This window comes from Cyprinodon tularosa, unplaced genomic scaffold (assembly GCF_016077235.1).
Source record: "Cyprinodon tularosa strain WSP-4 unplaced genomic scaffold, ASM1607723v1 ctg144, whole genome shotgun sequence".
Classification (NCBI taxonomy): domain Eukaryota; kingdom Metazoa; phylum Chordata; class Actinopteri; order Cyprinodontiformes; family Cyprinodontidae; genus Cyprinodon; species Cyprinodon tularosa.
Window position 1 is genome coordinate 469,874 of NW_024038265.1, and position 18,614 is coordinate 488,487.

Here is an 18,614-nt window from a genome sequence, read left to right on the forward strand (position 1 = left end):
TGCTCGTCTGCTGCAGGGCAGATCTCTGCAGGGATAGGAGAATACTGGGCAAAAAACTCTGATTATTTCCAAAGAAAAATTATTATAAGAGCTGCAGAGTTCAGGATTATTCAACCACTCTGACGTTCCCGATAATTTGGCCTTTCCCGCTAACAGAGAGATTACATAGGCCACCTTGGCTCGATCAGAAGGAAACGCAGAGGGCTGTAATTCAAAATGAATTTCGCACTGAGTCAGGAAGGCTCTACAGACGCGGTTCAAGAGAAGCTGGACTATCAGTAGCAGACTACGGCGCGGCAGCTGTCAGGGGCGGGGCAGCTGGAGCAGCCTGATTAATAATCAAGGATAAAAAAAAAGCTTTCAACGGCACATATATTTTACAAAACTAAAGAAAATATATTTTCTTACATACCCTTTTGAATAACTTTGGCTTATCTTAATGAGGAATCAACTTTGGATATGATTTTAATTTCAACATCACCAGCCGCAGCACTGTCTCTGTCGCCTTTCTCTGGTTGCGCCTCAGTCCGTATCCCCGGCTCCAACTTAATTAATTTTATTTTTCATTAAATAATAGAGATGCAGATAAATAGAAATAACAGTTATCAGATAAGATCGGAGGTGTACCTATAACTACTATCAATCTATCTATAAATATTTTCATAAAATAAGATTATGCAGTCCCTACAGTATGTTAAATTAATTCATTAACTTTATTTTAATCAAAAACAAAATAAAATTGAACAATATCACACCAAGATCCCCAATAAACCTGCTTTTCAGTTGACTGCTGATCCACAGGACAGAAAACTGGTCATAATCAGGGAAGCAGACAGACTAAAGAAAGCTAGGAAACGTCTCACCAAAACACACAAATAACCTGGCGCTGATGGGAGGCAAACAATCAGATTAGAACCGCAGAACCAGGGAGACAGGGAGCAAGAAGCAGAGGAAAAAACCAAACCATCAGCGCCAAGATCATGACATAAAAACCCCATTTCCATTTCTTTCGTTTTTAAAATTAAATAAAAAAATTAAATGGCAAAAATCCAAACGTGTCTGCTAGTTTAAAGTCCATCTTATTTATTTGAATATTTAACGAAAACATTGCAGATGCTTCACACGCACACAAAATGACAGAAAGATCAGAGCGTTTTAGTTTCTATATATATATAATACCTTTCAAAACCTATGAGTGTTTTTAAAATCTAGTGATTTTTTGAAAGAAAATAAAAGAATAAAAATAGTTAAGCATTTTAAAAGGAATTTAAAAAAAAAGGAACATAACAGCATTTTTTAAATAAATGATTTATTATGAGAACATATCATTTCACCATTTATTGGGGGTAATTAATTGAATGCTTATTTATTTATTGAACATGTGTATATTTATTTATTTATTTAGATTGGAGTAGATGTGATTAGATGAGCTTTATTGATCTCACAGCGGAGAAATTCACTCGTCACATATTGGCATAGAAGTTACTGGAGGTGCAAACAGGGAGGAAAAAGGTGCATTAAGAATAAGCAATATATATACAGTATATCCAGGTATATACAGTATATCAAGATAAATAGGATTAAGGTGCATGTGTACATGTATGGCACACAATGAAAAACAAAACAATAGGAAATAAAAAAAAAAGAAATAACGATATGTGCAATATGGATGGCTTATATACAGGAGGAGAAATATTGCACATTCAACATATTGCACGGCATATTGTTCAATAAATACAAAACTATAATGTAGCTGCAGTGGTTTTTACAGGAGTTATTGTTGATATAGTGCATTATTATAGAGTCTGCTGGCAGCAGGAACGAATGACCTGCGGTAGCGCTCCTTCTTACAGACATGGTGTCTACTTTAAGTCTCTGACTAAAGGAGCTGCTCAGCTCCTCTTTTTATACATGGGAGACTCATGCGTGAATGTCCAACGAATAACTCCAATTGTTGTTTCAAAAATAGAAAACCTGGTTTCATTCTAAGTTTCATTACTTTATATAAAAAAAAAAAAAAAAATTTAAGGCAACTCGGCCACAGTTGGGATTGAACCCACAAGCTGTTAGCCTACACACCACTCAGCTTAACCACTGCGCTATAAGTTCGCAACAGGTGACAGCCCTCCCAGTCTGCTACTTGACCAGACTGGGAGGGGTGTCACGTATTGCACGGCAAGAAAGTAACACACAAAAACAAAGCTTTCAACGGCACTTATATTTTACAAAACTAAAGAAAATATATTTTCTTACATACCCTTTTGAATAACTTTGGCTTATCTTAATGAGGAATCAACTTTGGATATGATTTTAATTTCAACATCACCAGCCGCAGCACTGTCTCTGTCGCCTTTCTCTGGTTGCGCTACAGTCCGTATCCCCGGCTCCAACTTAATTAATTTTATTTTTCATTAAATAATAGCGATGCAGATAAATAGAAATAACAGTTCTCAGATAAGATCGGAGGTGTATCTATAACTACGCAACCATTTTCATAAAATAAGATTATGCAGTCACTTGACTGCATAATCTTATGTTAAATTAATTCATTAACTTTATTTTAATCAAAAACAAAATAAAATAGAACAATATCACACCAAGATCCCCGATAAACCTGCTTTTCAGTTGACTGCAGGGCCACAAACGTACAGACACGGTGTCTACTGCAAGTCTCTGACTAAAGGAGCTGGTCAGCTCCTCTTTTTATACAGGCTCATGCGTGAATGTCCAACGAATAACTCCAATTGTTGTTTCAAAAATAGAAAACCTGGTTTCATTCTAACTTTCATTACTTTATAAAAAATAAAAAAAAAAAAAATTTAAGGCAACTCGGCCACAGTTGGGATTGAACCCACAAGCTGTTAGTCTACACCGACTCAGCTTAACCACTACGCTATAAGTTCGCAACAGGTGACAGCCCTCCCAGTCTGCTACTTGACCAGACTGGGAGGGGTGTCACGTATTGCACGGCAAGAAAGTAACACACAAAAACAAAGCTTTCAACGGCACTTATATTTTACAAAACTAAAGAAAATATATTTTCTTACATACCCTTTTGAATAACTTTGGCTTATCTTAATGAGGAATCAACTTTGGATATGATTTTAATTTCAACATCACCAGCCGCAGCACTGTCTCTGTCGCCTTTCTCTGGTTGCGCTACAGTCCGTATCCCCGGCTCCAACTTAATTAATTTTATTTTTCATTAAATAATAGCGATGCAGATAAATAGAAATAACAGTTCTCAGATAAGATCGGAGGTGTATCTATAACTACGCAACCATTTTCATAAAATAAGATTATGCAGTCACTTGACTGCATAATCTTATGTTAAATTAATTCATTAACTTTATTTTAATCAAAAACAAAATAAAATAGCACAGTATCACACCAAGATCCCCAATAAACCTGCTTTTCAGTTGACTGCAGGCCCACAAACGTCACCCTCAGCACGGCAGAGGTCCCAAGCGCCACCTGGTGGTTGTCCGGGTACATTGCAGTTCTTTTTGAAATAAAAAAACTGGCCTCAGGAAATACAACGTGATTCACGTGGGAATCACACAGGAATCACGCAGGAAACCGTCCATTTCCAACCAGTCCCCACTGTATATTGTGGCCTTGTGGTACATTATTATTATTATACATGTAATAAATTAAACATGTAATGAGTAGTTTATGAGTGTGTATGAGGTAAAGCTGCTCTTAGGAGTTTTTACTACTGTGTGCACTTTTGGCAGAATCTTGACGCCATAGTATTGCATCAGAACTCTGCCAGAATTTTGAACCCATACTTAGAAGTGGAGACTTTTTTTTTTTATCTATACCAATGTCAAGCTTTGCAAATGGTCTGTAGGAAGAGTGGTTCAAACTCCCCATTAGGGAGACCTGAGACTTTTTTGACTTCTTTGTAAAACATGTTAAAGCAGTTTTATCTACAAAGGGTTTGCCAAAACCATTGCAGCCGAGCCTTTGTTTAAAGAATGTGTTGTCATTGAAGTTTATCAGTCTTTAAAGACACATACATAACAAAGTAATACTCTAGCATTATGCATATGTGTGTTGTTTTAATACATGCATGAAAATAAATACATATAATGTGTTCCTTTTTTTCTTACCAGGATATTGGACCATAACCCGGTTAACAGCTTGACCCATGAGACCTTCTTTGGACTCCGTTCTCTAGTATTTCTGTGAGTCCATCTATTGTTTGTCTAATAATCAGAAGAAAAAAAACACATTCAGTAGTGATCTGGTAAGATGGGTTGTTATAACACGTGATTGTTATAAAATATAACCGCCCTTTCTTTTTATATGTAATGTAAACCTCTTTATTGTCCCACAATGGGGCAATTCACTCTCTGCATTTTAGCCCATCCCCTTGGGAAGCAGTGGGCTGCCATAGGGTGGCACGCAGGGAGCAATGCATGGCACAAACCGGATACTTGCAACCTTCTCAGAGCACAAGCACACTGCTGTAACCACTAGACCAACAATCCCCCATACAGTACACACACCCCCATACACAATTACACCTGTTTCTTTGATCTTCATTTTATGTCCTTTGTAGTTATTATATTAACATATAGTGCTAACACAGCTGATTCAGAGCTTCCAAAGCACAGATCACATGGAAGCTTTTTGACTCTGTTATATTTAAAATCATTTGCACCTCTGAAAGGTAAAACCCGTTAATCTGTTCCGCCTTTCCTCACTTCGGTATGTTCTGTGCAAAGTCTGTTAAGGCGCTAAATGACAGGTGTAAACTACTGATACTTCCAAAGTGCAACCCTTTTAATTGTTCTCCAAAAGCTATAATCAAAGCAGCACAATTCCCCCTTTGACTATAAAGAAAACATCCACAGACTATGGTTTAAAACATAATTGATGCGCTGATCAAATTGTGCAAGCATTTTATTTAACAGTCAGGGTTAGAAGGATCCAGAACGCCAACTGTTCAAGGCTCTACCTGGAGACTAAAAGCAGATTTTAATTGGCTACATTTTTCCCAGCACAAGACTATTACTGTAAGCAAAATTAAATTCTATATTTCTAGGTCTACCTAAGGTCTCCAATGGATATTTAGAAATCCACTAGGACATTTTGCAGGTTTATATAAAGGTTTGAGAGCAGAAATAAACATTTTGAGGCACTGAACTTGACACAAAATCCAAAGCATGTCGAGATGTTATCTTTAGGACTTTGGGGCATAGTAAATTAAAAGTCCAATCAATGAGTCAGTTGTTTTTGCTGGTTTCTAAACACAGATGCTTTTTAGATTATTAATGATCCTTTCACTCATAACTTGCAATGCAATCTTTTGTTGGTGTAGCTTAAACATTTTTTTTTATATAAATACTGTCAGTTTTAAAGCATAAATCATGCAGGAGAGTGTGATGAATTTTGGTGGCAAAGGACCTAAGGTTCAAAAGGATATTGGCAGGTGCATTTTGAAAAAGGATATATTCTTAGCGAATAGGGATAAACTTACTGGATACAAGGGACAAAGGTAACAGCATGGGAAAATAAACATAGGACCAGACAATGAGGGAATAGACTGAAAAAACAATTTAAATACAACAGGGATTAACAGAAAAAAAGGGAGTGCAAATAATTGAAATGTTGACAGTGTGGATCGTGACAGGAAGATGTAATTTTTCCATAAATGTTCGCTGTTTTTTAATTATATTTATTTTATTCAGCCAAAGACTTATTCTTGTAGAGGTTAACATCCCATAAGGCTAATCGGATGTCACAGAACTGAATAAGGCCTCTGATTTAATAAGAGATTGAAGATTTCTGGCATAGATGTCATCAGATCACACAAACAGAGATGAAGATGTAATAAGCCTCTGTGTTTGCAAAGGATCATGGGAGTTTAGCTACATTGCCAAAGTTTTCTTGACTGCTGGTGGGTAAACGAATCCCCACTTTTATAAAGACTTTCTTTAATTTTCTTTTATACCTCATCCAGCTTTATGAAAGCCATCTTGGTGATTTTTGTTTAAGTTTAAACAAACAACAAAAACTGAAGCCAGCATATATTCATTAGCTGGGGGTCTGAAATGTAAAATAAGAAATCCCCTTTTAATCTAAAAGCAACAGTAAACGCATGTGATAAGTTCATTTTCTGTTTAATTATCTTTTATATCACTTCGCTTTTTCACTGAGATTAATCTCTATGGTGTACATGATACATTGCTGAGTAGATAGCTGGATTCAAGAGGTTCAACACTTCCTGATGGCTCATCTGGATGTTTGGGGGAAGATGATGTGTGTGCCATCTGTCTTGGTAAACTGGCTGAAAAGATTTTAGTATCTCCTTTGAAATCTTTGATGTTTTGTCATCCTATAATCTCAGACTGTGATGTATTCTTTTTGGAATTTAAAGGCTAGACTGACATCTGCAGATGATTGTTCAGTGGAGGTAAAAGTATGCATGTTTTTAAGAGTCTCTTCCCATGTACTCGAATACAACTAAATAATAAAAGCCACCTATTTTGCACAACTGCTAAAACCAGAATCAGAATCAAGTTTATTGCCAAGTAGTTTTGCACTTACAAGGAATTTGACTTGGTGCAGCCAAATATATATATATATTCAGAATCTATAGCTATATACAATATAAAACATACAATCATACTGTATATAGCTATTTTCTGTATACACAGTAATTAAATTTTATTGATCTAACATTGGAGAAATTTATCTCTGGAGACCTTAAATGTCACACAGGAGGTCTGGAGATGCTACGTTGGATTAGTTTCTGTGGTCCTGAACTGGGGTGAGAGAGAGACAGTGTCAGTGTCCCTGTGGTCTCTAGGCCATGTTGATAAGGCTGATAGCAGATGGGAAGAAACTGTTCTTATAGCATGAGCAACCACAACAAGTGTCCTTTAAGCTGACCAGCCAGGCTGTTGAATGCTCGACAGGAGGCCAAGCAGTCTTGGAGGTGGGACCCAATCCGGTTGAAAGAAAAACATGCTCCAAAGAGTTTTCCACTGCAATGTCTTTATTTTTTTTTCTGGTGCAGCAAATCAACCAAACCCCACCAACACAGGACAATGGCAAACATGTTTCTTATATAGAGTTGAACTAAATTGGAAGAAACCCTTATAAAAGGATATACAGCTGCAATATAACAAGAAAAAAATAAAATAAATGAACAGCTAATGAAGGAGCACAAACAACATACATGAGATTAAACTCCCCCTTCTTTAATTCTCCAATGGTGGAGTCCTGTGCGCACTAATCAACTGCACCAAAACTGTCATGATGGGTTTTCTTAGAGTAAAGCCCAAGATGCAGAACACACACGGAGGCACTGGTAAAAGTCCAAGGAGTTTATTTTAAGACAAGCACATGGATAATAAATTGAAACAGTTCAGGCAGGGGGCTGGTTCACAGGGGTCTGTGCAGGGAAAGAGAGAAGGCTGGATTTGAGCTTCCAGCTCACAGCAGGGAACAACAGGGGAAGATCTACATGGGAACCTCCAGGGAAACTCCACAGAGAAGTTGTCAGGTTTCATCCATGTAGAAATCTTCGGCTTGGCTCACCAGGGCAGATTAGCTGGCTAGGCTTTCAAAGAGCTTCAGGCTTGAGACTGGTTTCCTGAGATGCAGCTCCTCCAGAGCTGCAGACCAGAGACTGGGTTCCAGTGAGGGTGCTCTTCCTGAGCTTCACAAGGAGACAGGAGGTTAAGCTCATCCAGAGCTTCACGAGGAGACAGGAGATTAAGCTCGTCCAGAGCTTCACGAGGAGACAGGATTCCTGTGAGGCACAGATAAGGAGAGATTAGAATCTGGTCTCAACCTAGGAACAACCAAGACTCAGTTCATAGCAGAAGGTTCAGGAAGCTAACCAACTAAGATCAACACTGCGGCGTGGAATCAAGGTCTGAAGGCAGCTAAAATACTGAGGTCTTCTGATAAGAGGATTAGGAACAGGTGTGCAGGAAGGTTCCAGCTCCAGAAGACCAACAGCGCATCCTGCTGGAGACAGAGGGTAATCTCCAGATCCCCACAGTAACTCCAACCCTAAGGGAAAAACAAAGAGAGCAGAAAAGGATCCTCGGCGCCCTCTGGTGGGCAAGCCTGAGGATCCCAACAAAAACAAACTAATCTACAAAACCAGTATCTGTGTTCAACTGTTATCTTTATTCAATATACATTAACAACGGCTCATTGTTACGCAGGCAATGAGGAAAATAACATCACAGATTGCCGTGGTCCTCAATAAGTAAGTCACATTTTAAGAAAATGTGATCCAACTTTCTTTTTTTTCAGTTTGTCACAAGCCCTAGAGACACAGCATGCAGGATGGACAGGATGTTCTAGTCAGATTAGACTAACACTGATTTATTTTGTCCTTGCATATCATTGGGTTAGAGGTGATAGGAAAACAAATGGACGTTGATCCAAGGCTCTAATTCAGGCCAATCAAACTGATCATCTTCAACAAGGACTGAGATTTTAAATTTTCTGTCCACTGATCTTCTTTATCCAGATAATCTGCCTGAACTTAAGCTACTTTGCAAAGAAATATTCTTAATTGAAGGGGCAAATCATTTTCAAGCTTTTCTTAGATGACTAGGTAGATCCGAATTCAATCTTATTCGTTAAAAATGGAAATCCTTCTCCTTACATTCTCAATATGTATGAGAATGTGGGTACTGTTTACCTTGTTCTTTTTATGTATTTTAGATGTGATCTCTTTTTTTTCTTTCTTTCTTTTTTACCAGTGTCCTGTCTGGCAATGTGGCAATAAGAATAATTGTCTTGATGCCAAAAAGAGCCCAACAGATTTTACTTTAACAAGTGAAGCAGTACGGGTATGGCCATAGAGTTCTACTTGATTTATGCATATTTACAGCTTTATTATACTTCATGAACCGAGTATTACAGATTATATGGTCATTATAATGTTAGTAGAACAGGAAAGGAAAAACAGAAAAAAGGGAGAAAAGATAAAAGAAAGAGGAGACAAAAGGGAGATAACGATAAAACATCTTCAGTCTGCTTCATCACATGCAAAGAGATATAAAAAGAACAGCACAACCAAAGGATATAGTATAAGAGATACAATAAAGTAACACCTTGATGCTATAGCTGAAGTATAACTAGTATTAGATATGATTTCTTATATTTTTCCTGCATTTTAATATCTAATCCACCCATCAAGTAAATTTTTCAGCATTAGACACCTTGAATTTTACTAGAAGCATATCTGACTTTGACTGACTTTGGAAAATTGCTTACAGTTGTTTTCTGCTTTCTGGATGAGACTTGTTTTTGTCCTTGTTTGTTTTTTCTTTCTGGGGTATGTTCACCGCTCGGATACATCACAGCATGTGTCCGTCTAAAACTCAGGCTTGATGCTTGAACTCATAAGTGTTCTGATTCTCAGCGCCTCTTCAAAGGGTGTTTGTCGGTCCCCGGTGAGGACTACGCTAGAAAGGACCAGATGGGGTTTTGTTTCTTTCTAAAACTCTCATTACCTCTGAAGTGTTGCCACCTAAAGTATGAGGAATTTTTAAGCTGATGGACGGCACATAATCAATAGTGCATTAATTATCTGTATCTGCAAAATTCAAGGCTCCTGGGGGTCTTTTTTTTTTTTTTTTTTTTTTAATCTGACCAAAGCAAATATTTACATGTGATCCTCTAATATTGATAAGTTGCTGGCAAATCATAATACTCCTCCTCCTTCTTACTGACGACTATCTCCAAACAGATTAAAGGTGTTTTTGTTCTTCTGTCTATAGCCTTTACACCTTCTGCTAGAAATGATAGAAATGAAGCTGCAAGGGCAAGGACTGTGGAGAGAAAGTCATAAACTTGTTGACTAAGAAGAGGCGGAATCATAAAATGGTGACAAGCAAAGAAGAGAGTGATTTTATAAAGCAACCGTGGGAGGATGTTTTAATGTTTTCATGAGGGTGCTACAGTGGATGAGCCATTTAGAATCCACTGCAAAAGGTAGGTCAGAAAACAACAGTTCTGGCACGATAGATTAGATAAAGTCCAACTAGCTGCAGTGTGGGAATATCATCAAGTAGACAAAATGTTACCAAAACGGAGAAGTATGTCACCCTAATCTGTGTGATTCATTTTTTTTGGAGTTTCAAGTAAAAAACACATTTTTAATATAGAGTCGACTTTTTCTGTTGTTATGCTTCTTGTTTTGTTTAGTTTTTTACCTGCAAACTGAAAACATAAGGAAATTGAATGTCTTCTGAGAACTCTGTGGGATATAATAATTTGTAAAATTATATATACCATAAAAACTTGTTCACGCCTAGTGGGCACCAGCATTCAACACTGAATACTCGGATGTCTTATAGTCTTTTGTTTTGCATAGGTTGCTTAAATATTAAAGGCAAACCTGCCCTTCTTTTCTACAATGATCATATATCAAAGTATATTCAGTCAGAAGAAAGTGCATGAAACAAACAAACAAAAAAAGCAAGTTTCATTTTCTGGGCTCATAAAGTATTCACTAGAGTTTATTTCGCTGTGAATTTCGTTTGACCTCAGTCTGAGTCATTCTACCCTCTCCACTTAGAGGCTGGAGTACAACCAGTGTAAGAAAAGGATGTTCAAGTTGCAAGTCACAGTGATCAAAGCAGCTGCTCTCACCGTGTAAAGTCTAATCTCTGTGCTGTGAAATGTCCCCTTTCTCTCCTCAGATCGATGGTGCGCACTTCGCTGCAGCAGCTCCCTCATCCCAGCTTCTGTCAACACATGCCTGCCCTGGACTGGCTGTGAGTCTGCTCTGACAGTGTACTTGTTTGTATGCAGGTGTGTAGTGTGGGATTCGGTTGATGTTTGTATGCTCAAAGGGGAGAGTGAGTGTCTTTTTATTGTGTGCACGTGAGTGAACATAAGCACATATTAAAAAGGATGCAGAGAGAGGTTTTTTATTGATGGGCACCTTCAGCTAATGTCACAGTGGTCGGTCAGCTTGACCAGCCGCAGGAGATGCAGCATGAGCCTCAAAATCCACTGTGACCTCATGTTGTCTGTAGCTTTTTTGTCTGAATTACTGGAGCAGACTATAGAAAACCCCCAGGCTTTCATTTTCTTTTGGATTAGAACATTTATAGTATGAAATCGAATTTAAATTAAACTCAAGCTCACACCTGTTCAAATGAATTATTTCTGATCTCTCTCTGATAAGGCGTATCTTCATAAAGAAAGAAAATCCAGACTACTGTGACATACGAATCCACAGATCACTAGGCAGTTGTTATACTGGCAGATTCTTATCACTTGTTATCTAGTGCACTTGTTAAAAATAGCAGTCTCAACACAAGTAATCTCCAGAACACGTATCCCGCTGCCTTCAACACTCTAATCCATTTCACAAGTCCAGATATTCTTGTTTTCATGCTGTTTGACTGCATCTCTGAGGGCAATAACGACGATTCAATGAGGCTTGTAAGTGCTAACAACTGTTATCCTGCTTCAGAAGCACCTTCATTTTTTTTATTTACTCCTTTTCCGATTAAAACGTTTATTTCATAGGAAAGGTTTAAAGTCGTAGGGAAGTCATATTTAAATGTCAAATCATTCTGGCTTAAACATATATAAAAATGTACTCTGTTTCAGCCCATATTGTCCCAAAAGTTGGAAAATTTGTATTTAAAAAAAAAATTAAAATCTGTGGGGATTTTTTTCGTCATTTTATGCAGGCCAGTTAGTTATATGTCAGCTTGTACACCGAAATTTGGCCAATCATATATCAAATGTCATCTGTCAGTCATTTTTTTTTCAGTCATAGCATCAAGATTCATTTGTACTAATGTGCTAATATACGCAACAATTAAAATTTACATCCCAGTGTTCATTAGGAAGGACGTATGTGTCTTCGGCAGGTGTAGAGCTAACATAACTGGCAGCGTTGCGAGGCAAGGGCTCAAACTTGTACGGCTGTAAGCCTTCTACACCAAACCAAGCTTCTGCTGCCCTGGCGTCCTCTTCCACAACATCTTCATCACCACTTTCCTTCTCTAAATAAAGAATGTATGACGGAGGAGACTCATCCACGAACTCCTACACAAAACTGTCCTCTTGCATGTTTTTGCCGTCCATAGAAGTCCTTAAAAGTGCCGTTGCTAAGTGCAACATGGTACCAAAGTAATTTCCCATTGGGAACCTACTAGCACTAAGCTGCTAACTGGTTATCAAGATGCCTCCGATAAATTGTCCACAACCAACCTTGCTTGCGAACCTTCTGCCACAACAATCCCGCCCCCTTGATAAACGACCAATCACATTCACTTTATTCACTTGTGTAAAGTCGGACACCACTCGGGAGAATTCGAAACTGCAAAGTTTGGAACAGCCGCTTTCCTACGACTTTAACGCTAACAGTGTCTGGTTGCTTAGCTTTTGGCACGCTTTATTTGTTAGAAAAACCCTGAGGAACTTTGAAGTCACCTTCTTTGCTGACGTGCTTGCTTTGGGAGCTGGATGATTGTGACAGTTTTTTTAGGTTTTGGGTGCTTTGACTGGTTTTGTTGTTTAAAAGCAACCTGCTCGTTCCCTGGTGATACAAGCAGAGTTACACTCACTGGCCACTTTATTCTATTTGGCTTTTCAATTACCTGTTAGCAAGAATAAGCTATTTCAAAGCAGCAACTCAGTTGATGCTATTAGGCATTGAGAAGTGGTGAGAACAACGTGCTAATGTTTAACCCATTTGGGAAATTGGGGAAAAGAGGATTTACGTGACTTTGGACAAGGCACGGTTGTTGTTTTCAGATAGGCTGGTAAGAGTATTTCATAAACTACTAATTTACTGGGGGGACAGTCAGAAAAGGAACCTTTGAATGGTAGTCATGTGAATATAGGAGCTATGGTTATGTCAGAGGTCAGACGAGAAAGCACAGACTGGTGGAATATAATAGAAAGAGAACATGATTTAAATAACCACTGTTTACAGCGTAAACATGGAGAATCCAATCACATTGAACCTTGAAGTAAAAGCCAAAGAAGAGCACCCAGCTGACGAACCCTGTCAACTGAGAAGAGGGAACTAAGCTGCAGTTCACACTGGTTCACCATAATTGATCATGCAAAATCAACATTCTTGAGCTTTTAACCTTGTTATGGTGCTATCCCTCAATCAAAATCATGCACAAAGTGGTATTTCATTTGATATAAGCATCTTGATTTAATCTTCATTAGTTCGGCTGTCTGAATAGACCCCCCCTTCTCTGAAAGCACTGATATTAGCCCCGCTGTGCCTGCACTGTAAACAAATGCGCACTTTCTTTGATCAGGGAGGGCATATGTAAAGCAGAGCATGATGATTCCAGCTTAAATTTCAGACAAAGTGGTTCTTTTATTAGCTAATCTGCGTAGGGCCGCAACCTATCTTTTTTTTTTTTTTTTTAGCTAATATCTAAGTTATGAATATTTTTGGGGAGCCTTGAGAAGTATCAGACCATGTTCAGCCTTCAGGAAAAATGTGATATAATGACATCATGGAATATATGGCACCCATATGAGGAGAATCTGCTTTGCTTGGAAGGAAAGTGTTTTTCTTCATGGTTGGAAGAAAAAAAGATATATTTTACAATAAAATATTACCAACATGGGGCTTAAGGCATTATTTTGAAGTATATTTGCCTATAGATGAACATGGAAGGCTTAAAAAGCATGATATAGGACCCTTATTAGATTGAAAAATGTGGAATGAGCTGCACCATGCAGATGAAGGAGCCAGATTTTAATGTAAACAAGATGAGAGCCTCCATTAATCCTGCTTGGTCACAGTTAAAGCTGATGGTGGTGACCACTGTGTCCATAGCTATTTCCAATGGGATAATACACCATGTCAAAAGGCTCAAGTAATGTAGATGCATTTTGTTAACATGACCATAGGATTACTGTACGGTTCATTAGAATTAACCCCACAGTCACCAGATCCCAATGATGAGATCACATGAGAGATGTAAGGAAACAAAGGATTTTAATGGATGGCTTACATATCTGTGCACACTGTGTGATGCAATCATGTCAATATGGGACAGAATACAACGGAATATAAGGGCCAAGCCCACCAGTGGAGAAACTCATAAGAAAAGCAAAAACGGAGTGTATGTGATAGTGAGATTTGTTGACTGCAGTCCACTTTGGAACTAGTTTTGCTTGTGGTTAATTAAATGGATTTAAGGGGTCTCCAGGCAGCTAAAGCCTGTCAGTAACCTGATAGATTTGTTTTACCTATGAAATAGGAATACACTGCAAATAAAATGTTCTTCCACCACAAAACTAGATAAATACTTTTTTACTAGGATACATGATTTAATGAAATATATATGACATAGATACTGATTATGTGATCGCAATATTATTTTGTGATCTACTTTAAGTGACTCTTTTAATATTTAGGCTTTAATCCATTTCTCTAAAGACTTCATTGAATCCTAGGAATTAAGGAATAACTGACCAATATTACATTTTTTCTTTATAACTTCCCAAATCCACATATCGATTAATAAAGTAACAATGATTATGGCAAACTACGCAGCTGAAACCATCTTAGTCCCTGCTGGCGATGGCCAGTTTCTTGTTTCTGTGCCAGGCCAGTTAGAGCTGAGAAATGTTTACAAAAAGCCAGAACTCATTTTTGTGCAAAGACATAAATAAACTGTTGTCTTAATAGGGAGTGTTTTAAACTGGTCTAACCTCTTCCTGTCAGACAGATGTCATTTTGCACATGTAGGCTGTGGATTCAGTGTTCGTCAAAGTGATGTCAGGTGTTCTACAGTGTTTTGGACTTGGACCAATCCTGTTTTGTCTTATTATGCTTTGCCTTGAAAATATGATCTTGAAAACCTTATTTATAGCTTGATATGTATGCTAATAATCAGCTAGTTTTATCTGTTAATATCTTTAATACCACCTGCATTTCCTCCCATTCTTTGTAAATGAGCCAACTATGTATTTAGTTATATAAAAGTCAATTTATTGTGATTTAATTCTTACTCCTGATTACTTTGACATTGAATGCAATGATTACCCTCTACAGAATTTCAAACAGGATCTGTTTTATATATCTGATTTTCTTACATACAACATTCTTTACAGCATTTATTAAACAAATCTGAAAAATCACAATCCTAAACTGATGTTTTAAAATGTAATGTAAGATGTGATGCAATTGTAGCTTGATGTCAAAATAAATTGCTAAACCTCTGCAGTTAGTAAAAATGTTGAAGCCCAAGCTTTGAATCTAGAAAAATACCATCACACCTGTGCAATCCCCCTAGATCTGGATAAATTATTCTATGCCCAGAATGTTATGTTGCTTTCTTTTCATTCACCATTTATAACACTTATATTTATTTAAATCTACCAGGGTTTAAAGTTTTTCTTGTCTGATGTTTGTACCTACATCAATGTTCAGATTTTCTTCTACATTATATCCTGTCAGACAAAAAGCTCTTTTTTGTCTTGTATTTCTCTCTAATCCCAGAGATCTTGAGGGAAACCAGATTCATACTCTTAACTATTCCATCCTGAAGACATGCAGCAGACTTGAAGTCCTGTGAGTATATGATGGAGAAGCATCACTTTTTTTTTTGTCCTTTTGTAACTTTTATGCAGAATGTAGGAGCAATCTGGCCACATGTGAATGTTAAAAATAACTTTCCACTGCAGTTATGTAGTCATCCTCTGAATATAACAGTTTAGTTAAAAAACTAAAAAAAACATTGGATTTGTTAGAGCCCATGCAGACTTAGCTTTTGTAACAACACAGGTTTTGTGTTGCATAAGCTGACAGTTCAGGCTGCTCTAATTGAAATATTACATTTTCAGTAAAGTTCAGCTGGTCAAACTAAAATCAATCACTGTGCAAAAACAATCTTACTTTAACGGTTTTGTTCTGCTCTTGATGCAGAAATGAAATACTGCCCTCAACTGTTTAAGACACTGGATAAACTGTCTTGATTATCAAAAGATTGTGACAATTTAAAATGTTTTGTGCTGGACAAAATTTCCAGTGTTTCGGGATCCTAAAAATGCTTCCACTTAGCTGACAGTCATGTGTTAGATATATTTATGGACATCTAATAAACACAAATTTGTTTTTTTCTTTTCATCCCAAGTCATTATTGTCATATTCCTCTTTTTTTAGTGCGCAGAAAAACACTTCCAGCTACATGCTGTGGTTTTGGCAGATTGTGCAAAAGTAAATCAGGAAGAAACAGGATGAACAAATATTAGTAAATAACTAAATGTCAGCAACTTTTTGGCTCAAGCATCAGCTTACATAGGTTTACAGCAAAGCAGAGTGCATTTATTTTAGTAGTACAATTAAACAAATAAAACACATTATGGGTATTTAATATACTTAGCGTGATTCAAGTCCTTATTTCAGTTAATGATGAATGTTTTCTGCTTATAGCTAACAAAAACACAACTATGGGATTTGATAATGACATCAGACCGATTAAACATTTTCTTACAAGAATGTGAGTTTTATGAAAAGACATTTAATACCTGATTAGTTGTATTTTTAAATGGGTCAATGTCCTGCTGGTTTGACCACCTCACTCCTTGTTCAAGAATATTGCCCCCTTTAACAGGTTTTCTTCCTGAATTTCCCCTTTTTTAGCTCCACCCGACTTTCTGTGAACCCTGTGCAGCAGGATATTGGCCCTAAACAAGCATTTAGAGCTTTTAACAAAACGTTTTTCACAGCAGATGATTTTGATTTTTAATCCTTTCTTTGTATTTGTAATAACAATGTTGAATGCATGTGTATGTATTTCTCAATCTCATTACCAAAAACTTTAAATTTAAAGTTAAACTTTAAAGCAGAACATATTTTTAAGGTGAACGAGAGTTTGTTTTTCACAGAGCTTCCCAAATTCACAGTAGGTTAGGTTTCATAAAGCCACAGTAGGAATCCAGCACAGCATGTTTTATTACATAACAGCATTTTATGATTTCTGACTACAAATTTGTTCTGCTCAGATTACTCATGGACAACAAGATCACAAGAGTCCCTGAAAACACCTTCCAGTCTCTATGGAAGCTTGCTGAACTGTGAGTACTTTTTGTTTTTGCCATTAGGTGCACAGGAACTATTTACATGTGCACACAGGTGCTCAAATTAATAATAATAGAAAATAAACTTGATTGATCTCATATTGGAGAAATTTACCCCGGGTAGCAATCAGGGTTTAAGGGTCTTGCTCAGAGAGCCAGAGTGGAAGTCTGAGGGTGGGTTTCAAACTCACAACTTCAGAATTCCAAGCCCTATGCCCTAACCACTAGGCCGGCTCCCCTAAATTAAGTAAAAATTACTTAATTTGAGACTGAAATTCATGCTCTTTGCTTCTACATCAGGTTGATGAATGTTTTTTTTCCATAGTTTTCTTTCATTAGGTTGTTTATCAAAGATATTCTGCAACTTTACAACAATAGCAATGCCATTTGTCAAAAGCTAAATGAATATATAATCCTTAAACAATGCCATTAAAAATAATTAATTGTTGCCATTAATTGTTTATTGCTTCAATTTAAAGAAAATTTCAAAGACAGTTTCTTTGTTTTTGGTAAAAACCATTAATATTAATAGGAGAATTGATTCAGACTTCTAAGATATATTTTTTAACACTGCCCTAGTTCATGGCACTACAAAAACCATCATCTAGGCAACCTGTTTTAATCCAGCACTAGCAGAGGGATTCAACATCTTGACCGGTCACAGGAACAACAACACCTCCAGGGGACCAGACAACCATCCTGCTGACTCCTGAAGTGGCGTTCACAGTTCCTAATGTCAATAAGCAGATAGCAGCTGGCTGCTGGGTGCTATTCCAGGATGTCCTTCAAGGCACTGCTACTAAACTAAATGAAGTATTTACTGCCATTTTTAACATACTTGTAGGATGGGTTATGCTTAAAAGCAGCTGTCCAGGAGGCCTCCATTAAATACTGGCCAGTTCCCATGGTCCCAAAAACTAGGACAAAGTTTGTGTTCCCTCCAAATATTCAGCAGTAGCAGCACAAAGGCAAAGGTTTTTTTTTTTTTTTTGTTATGTTATGTTATGTTTTTTAATCGGGGAGTAGAACAAAATGCTTTACATTATTTATAGTAGAGAACAAATCATACAAATGATCATATTTTGTTCACATATTTTTTCACCACCTCCAGCAGCCAATCATCAGACTATTAAACTGTATGGATTTCCGGCACCTGAAAAAAATTATGACAGAAAAACAAAAGTGGGGGGGGGGGAATCCTGCTTTTCCTACATAAAACAGAGGTCCAAAACCTGACCAATTGTACGACTCAGACATGCTGCAGGAAAAAGTTCTGGCTAGACATATTGAGAACAAACAGTGAAAACCCCCAAGACAGAGTTGAGAGAACAAAACAACTTAATTTGCTTCATGGTCAAGATGTTTTAGTTTTAGTGGAGCATTTGGCTGCCTTAAAAGTCTTGAGATCCAGCACAGAGGTTTATTTTCAAAAAGCGTGTCCCTAAACAAGGAGACAGGGCTGTGAGATAATAGATAAGAGCAGAGCGTAGACATGTGTTAGAATATCCCAGTCAAAGCCATGCAGAAAGCCAACTGGGAATCTTTGGCAC

The 18,614-nt window shown here is 37.4% G+C and overlaps 1 protein-coding gene across 1 annotated transcript in view; it reads left to right on the forward strand.

Annotated features, from left to right (window-relative positions):
- Positions 1–18,614, forward strand: part of rxfp2a (relaxin family peptide receptor 2a) — a 128,731-nt gene that overhangs the window by 82,946 nt on the left and 27,171 nt on the right. Inside the window, exons 8-11 of the mRNA XM_038278819.1 lie at positions 4,119–4,190; positions 10,686–10,760; positions 15,485–15,556; positions 16,990–17,061. Of these exons, the coding sequence (XP_038134747.1) occupies positions 4,119–4,190; positions 10,686–10,760; positions 15,485–15,556; positions 16,990–17,061 (291 nt within the window). The remainder of the gene's footprint in view (positions 1–4,118; positions 4,191–10,685; positions 10,761–15,484; positions 15,557–16,989; positions 17,062–18,614) is intronic.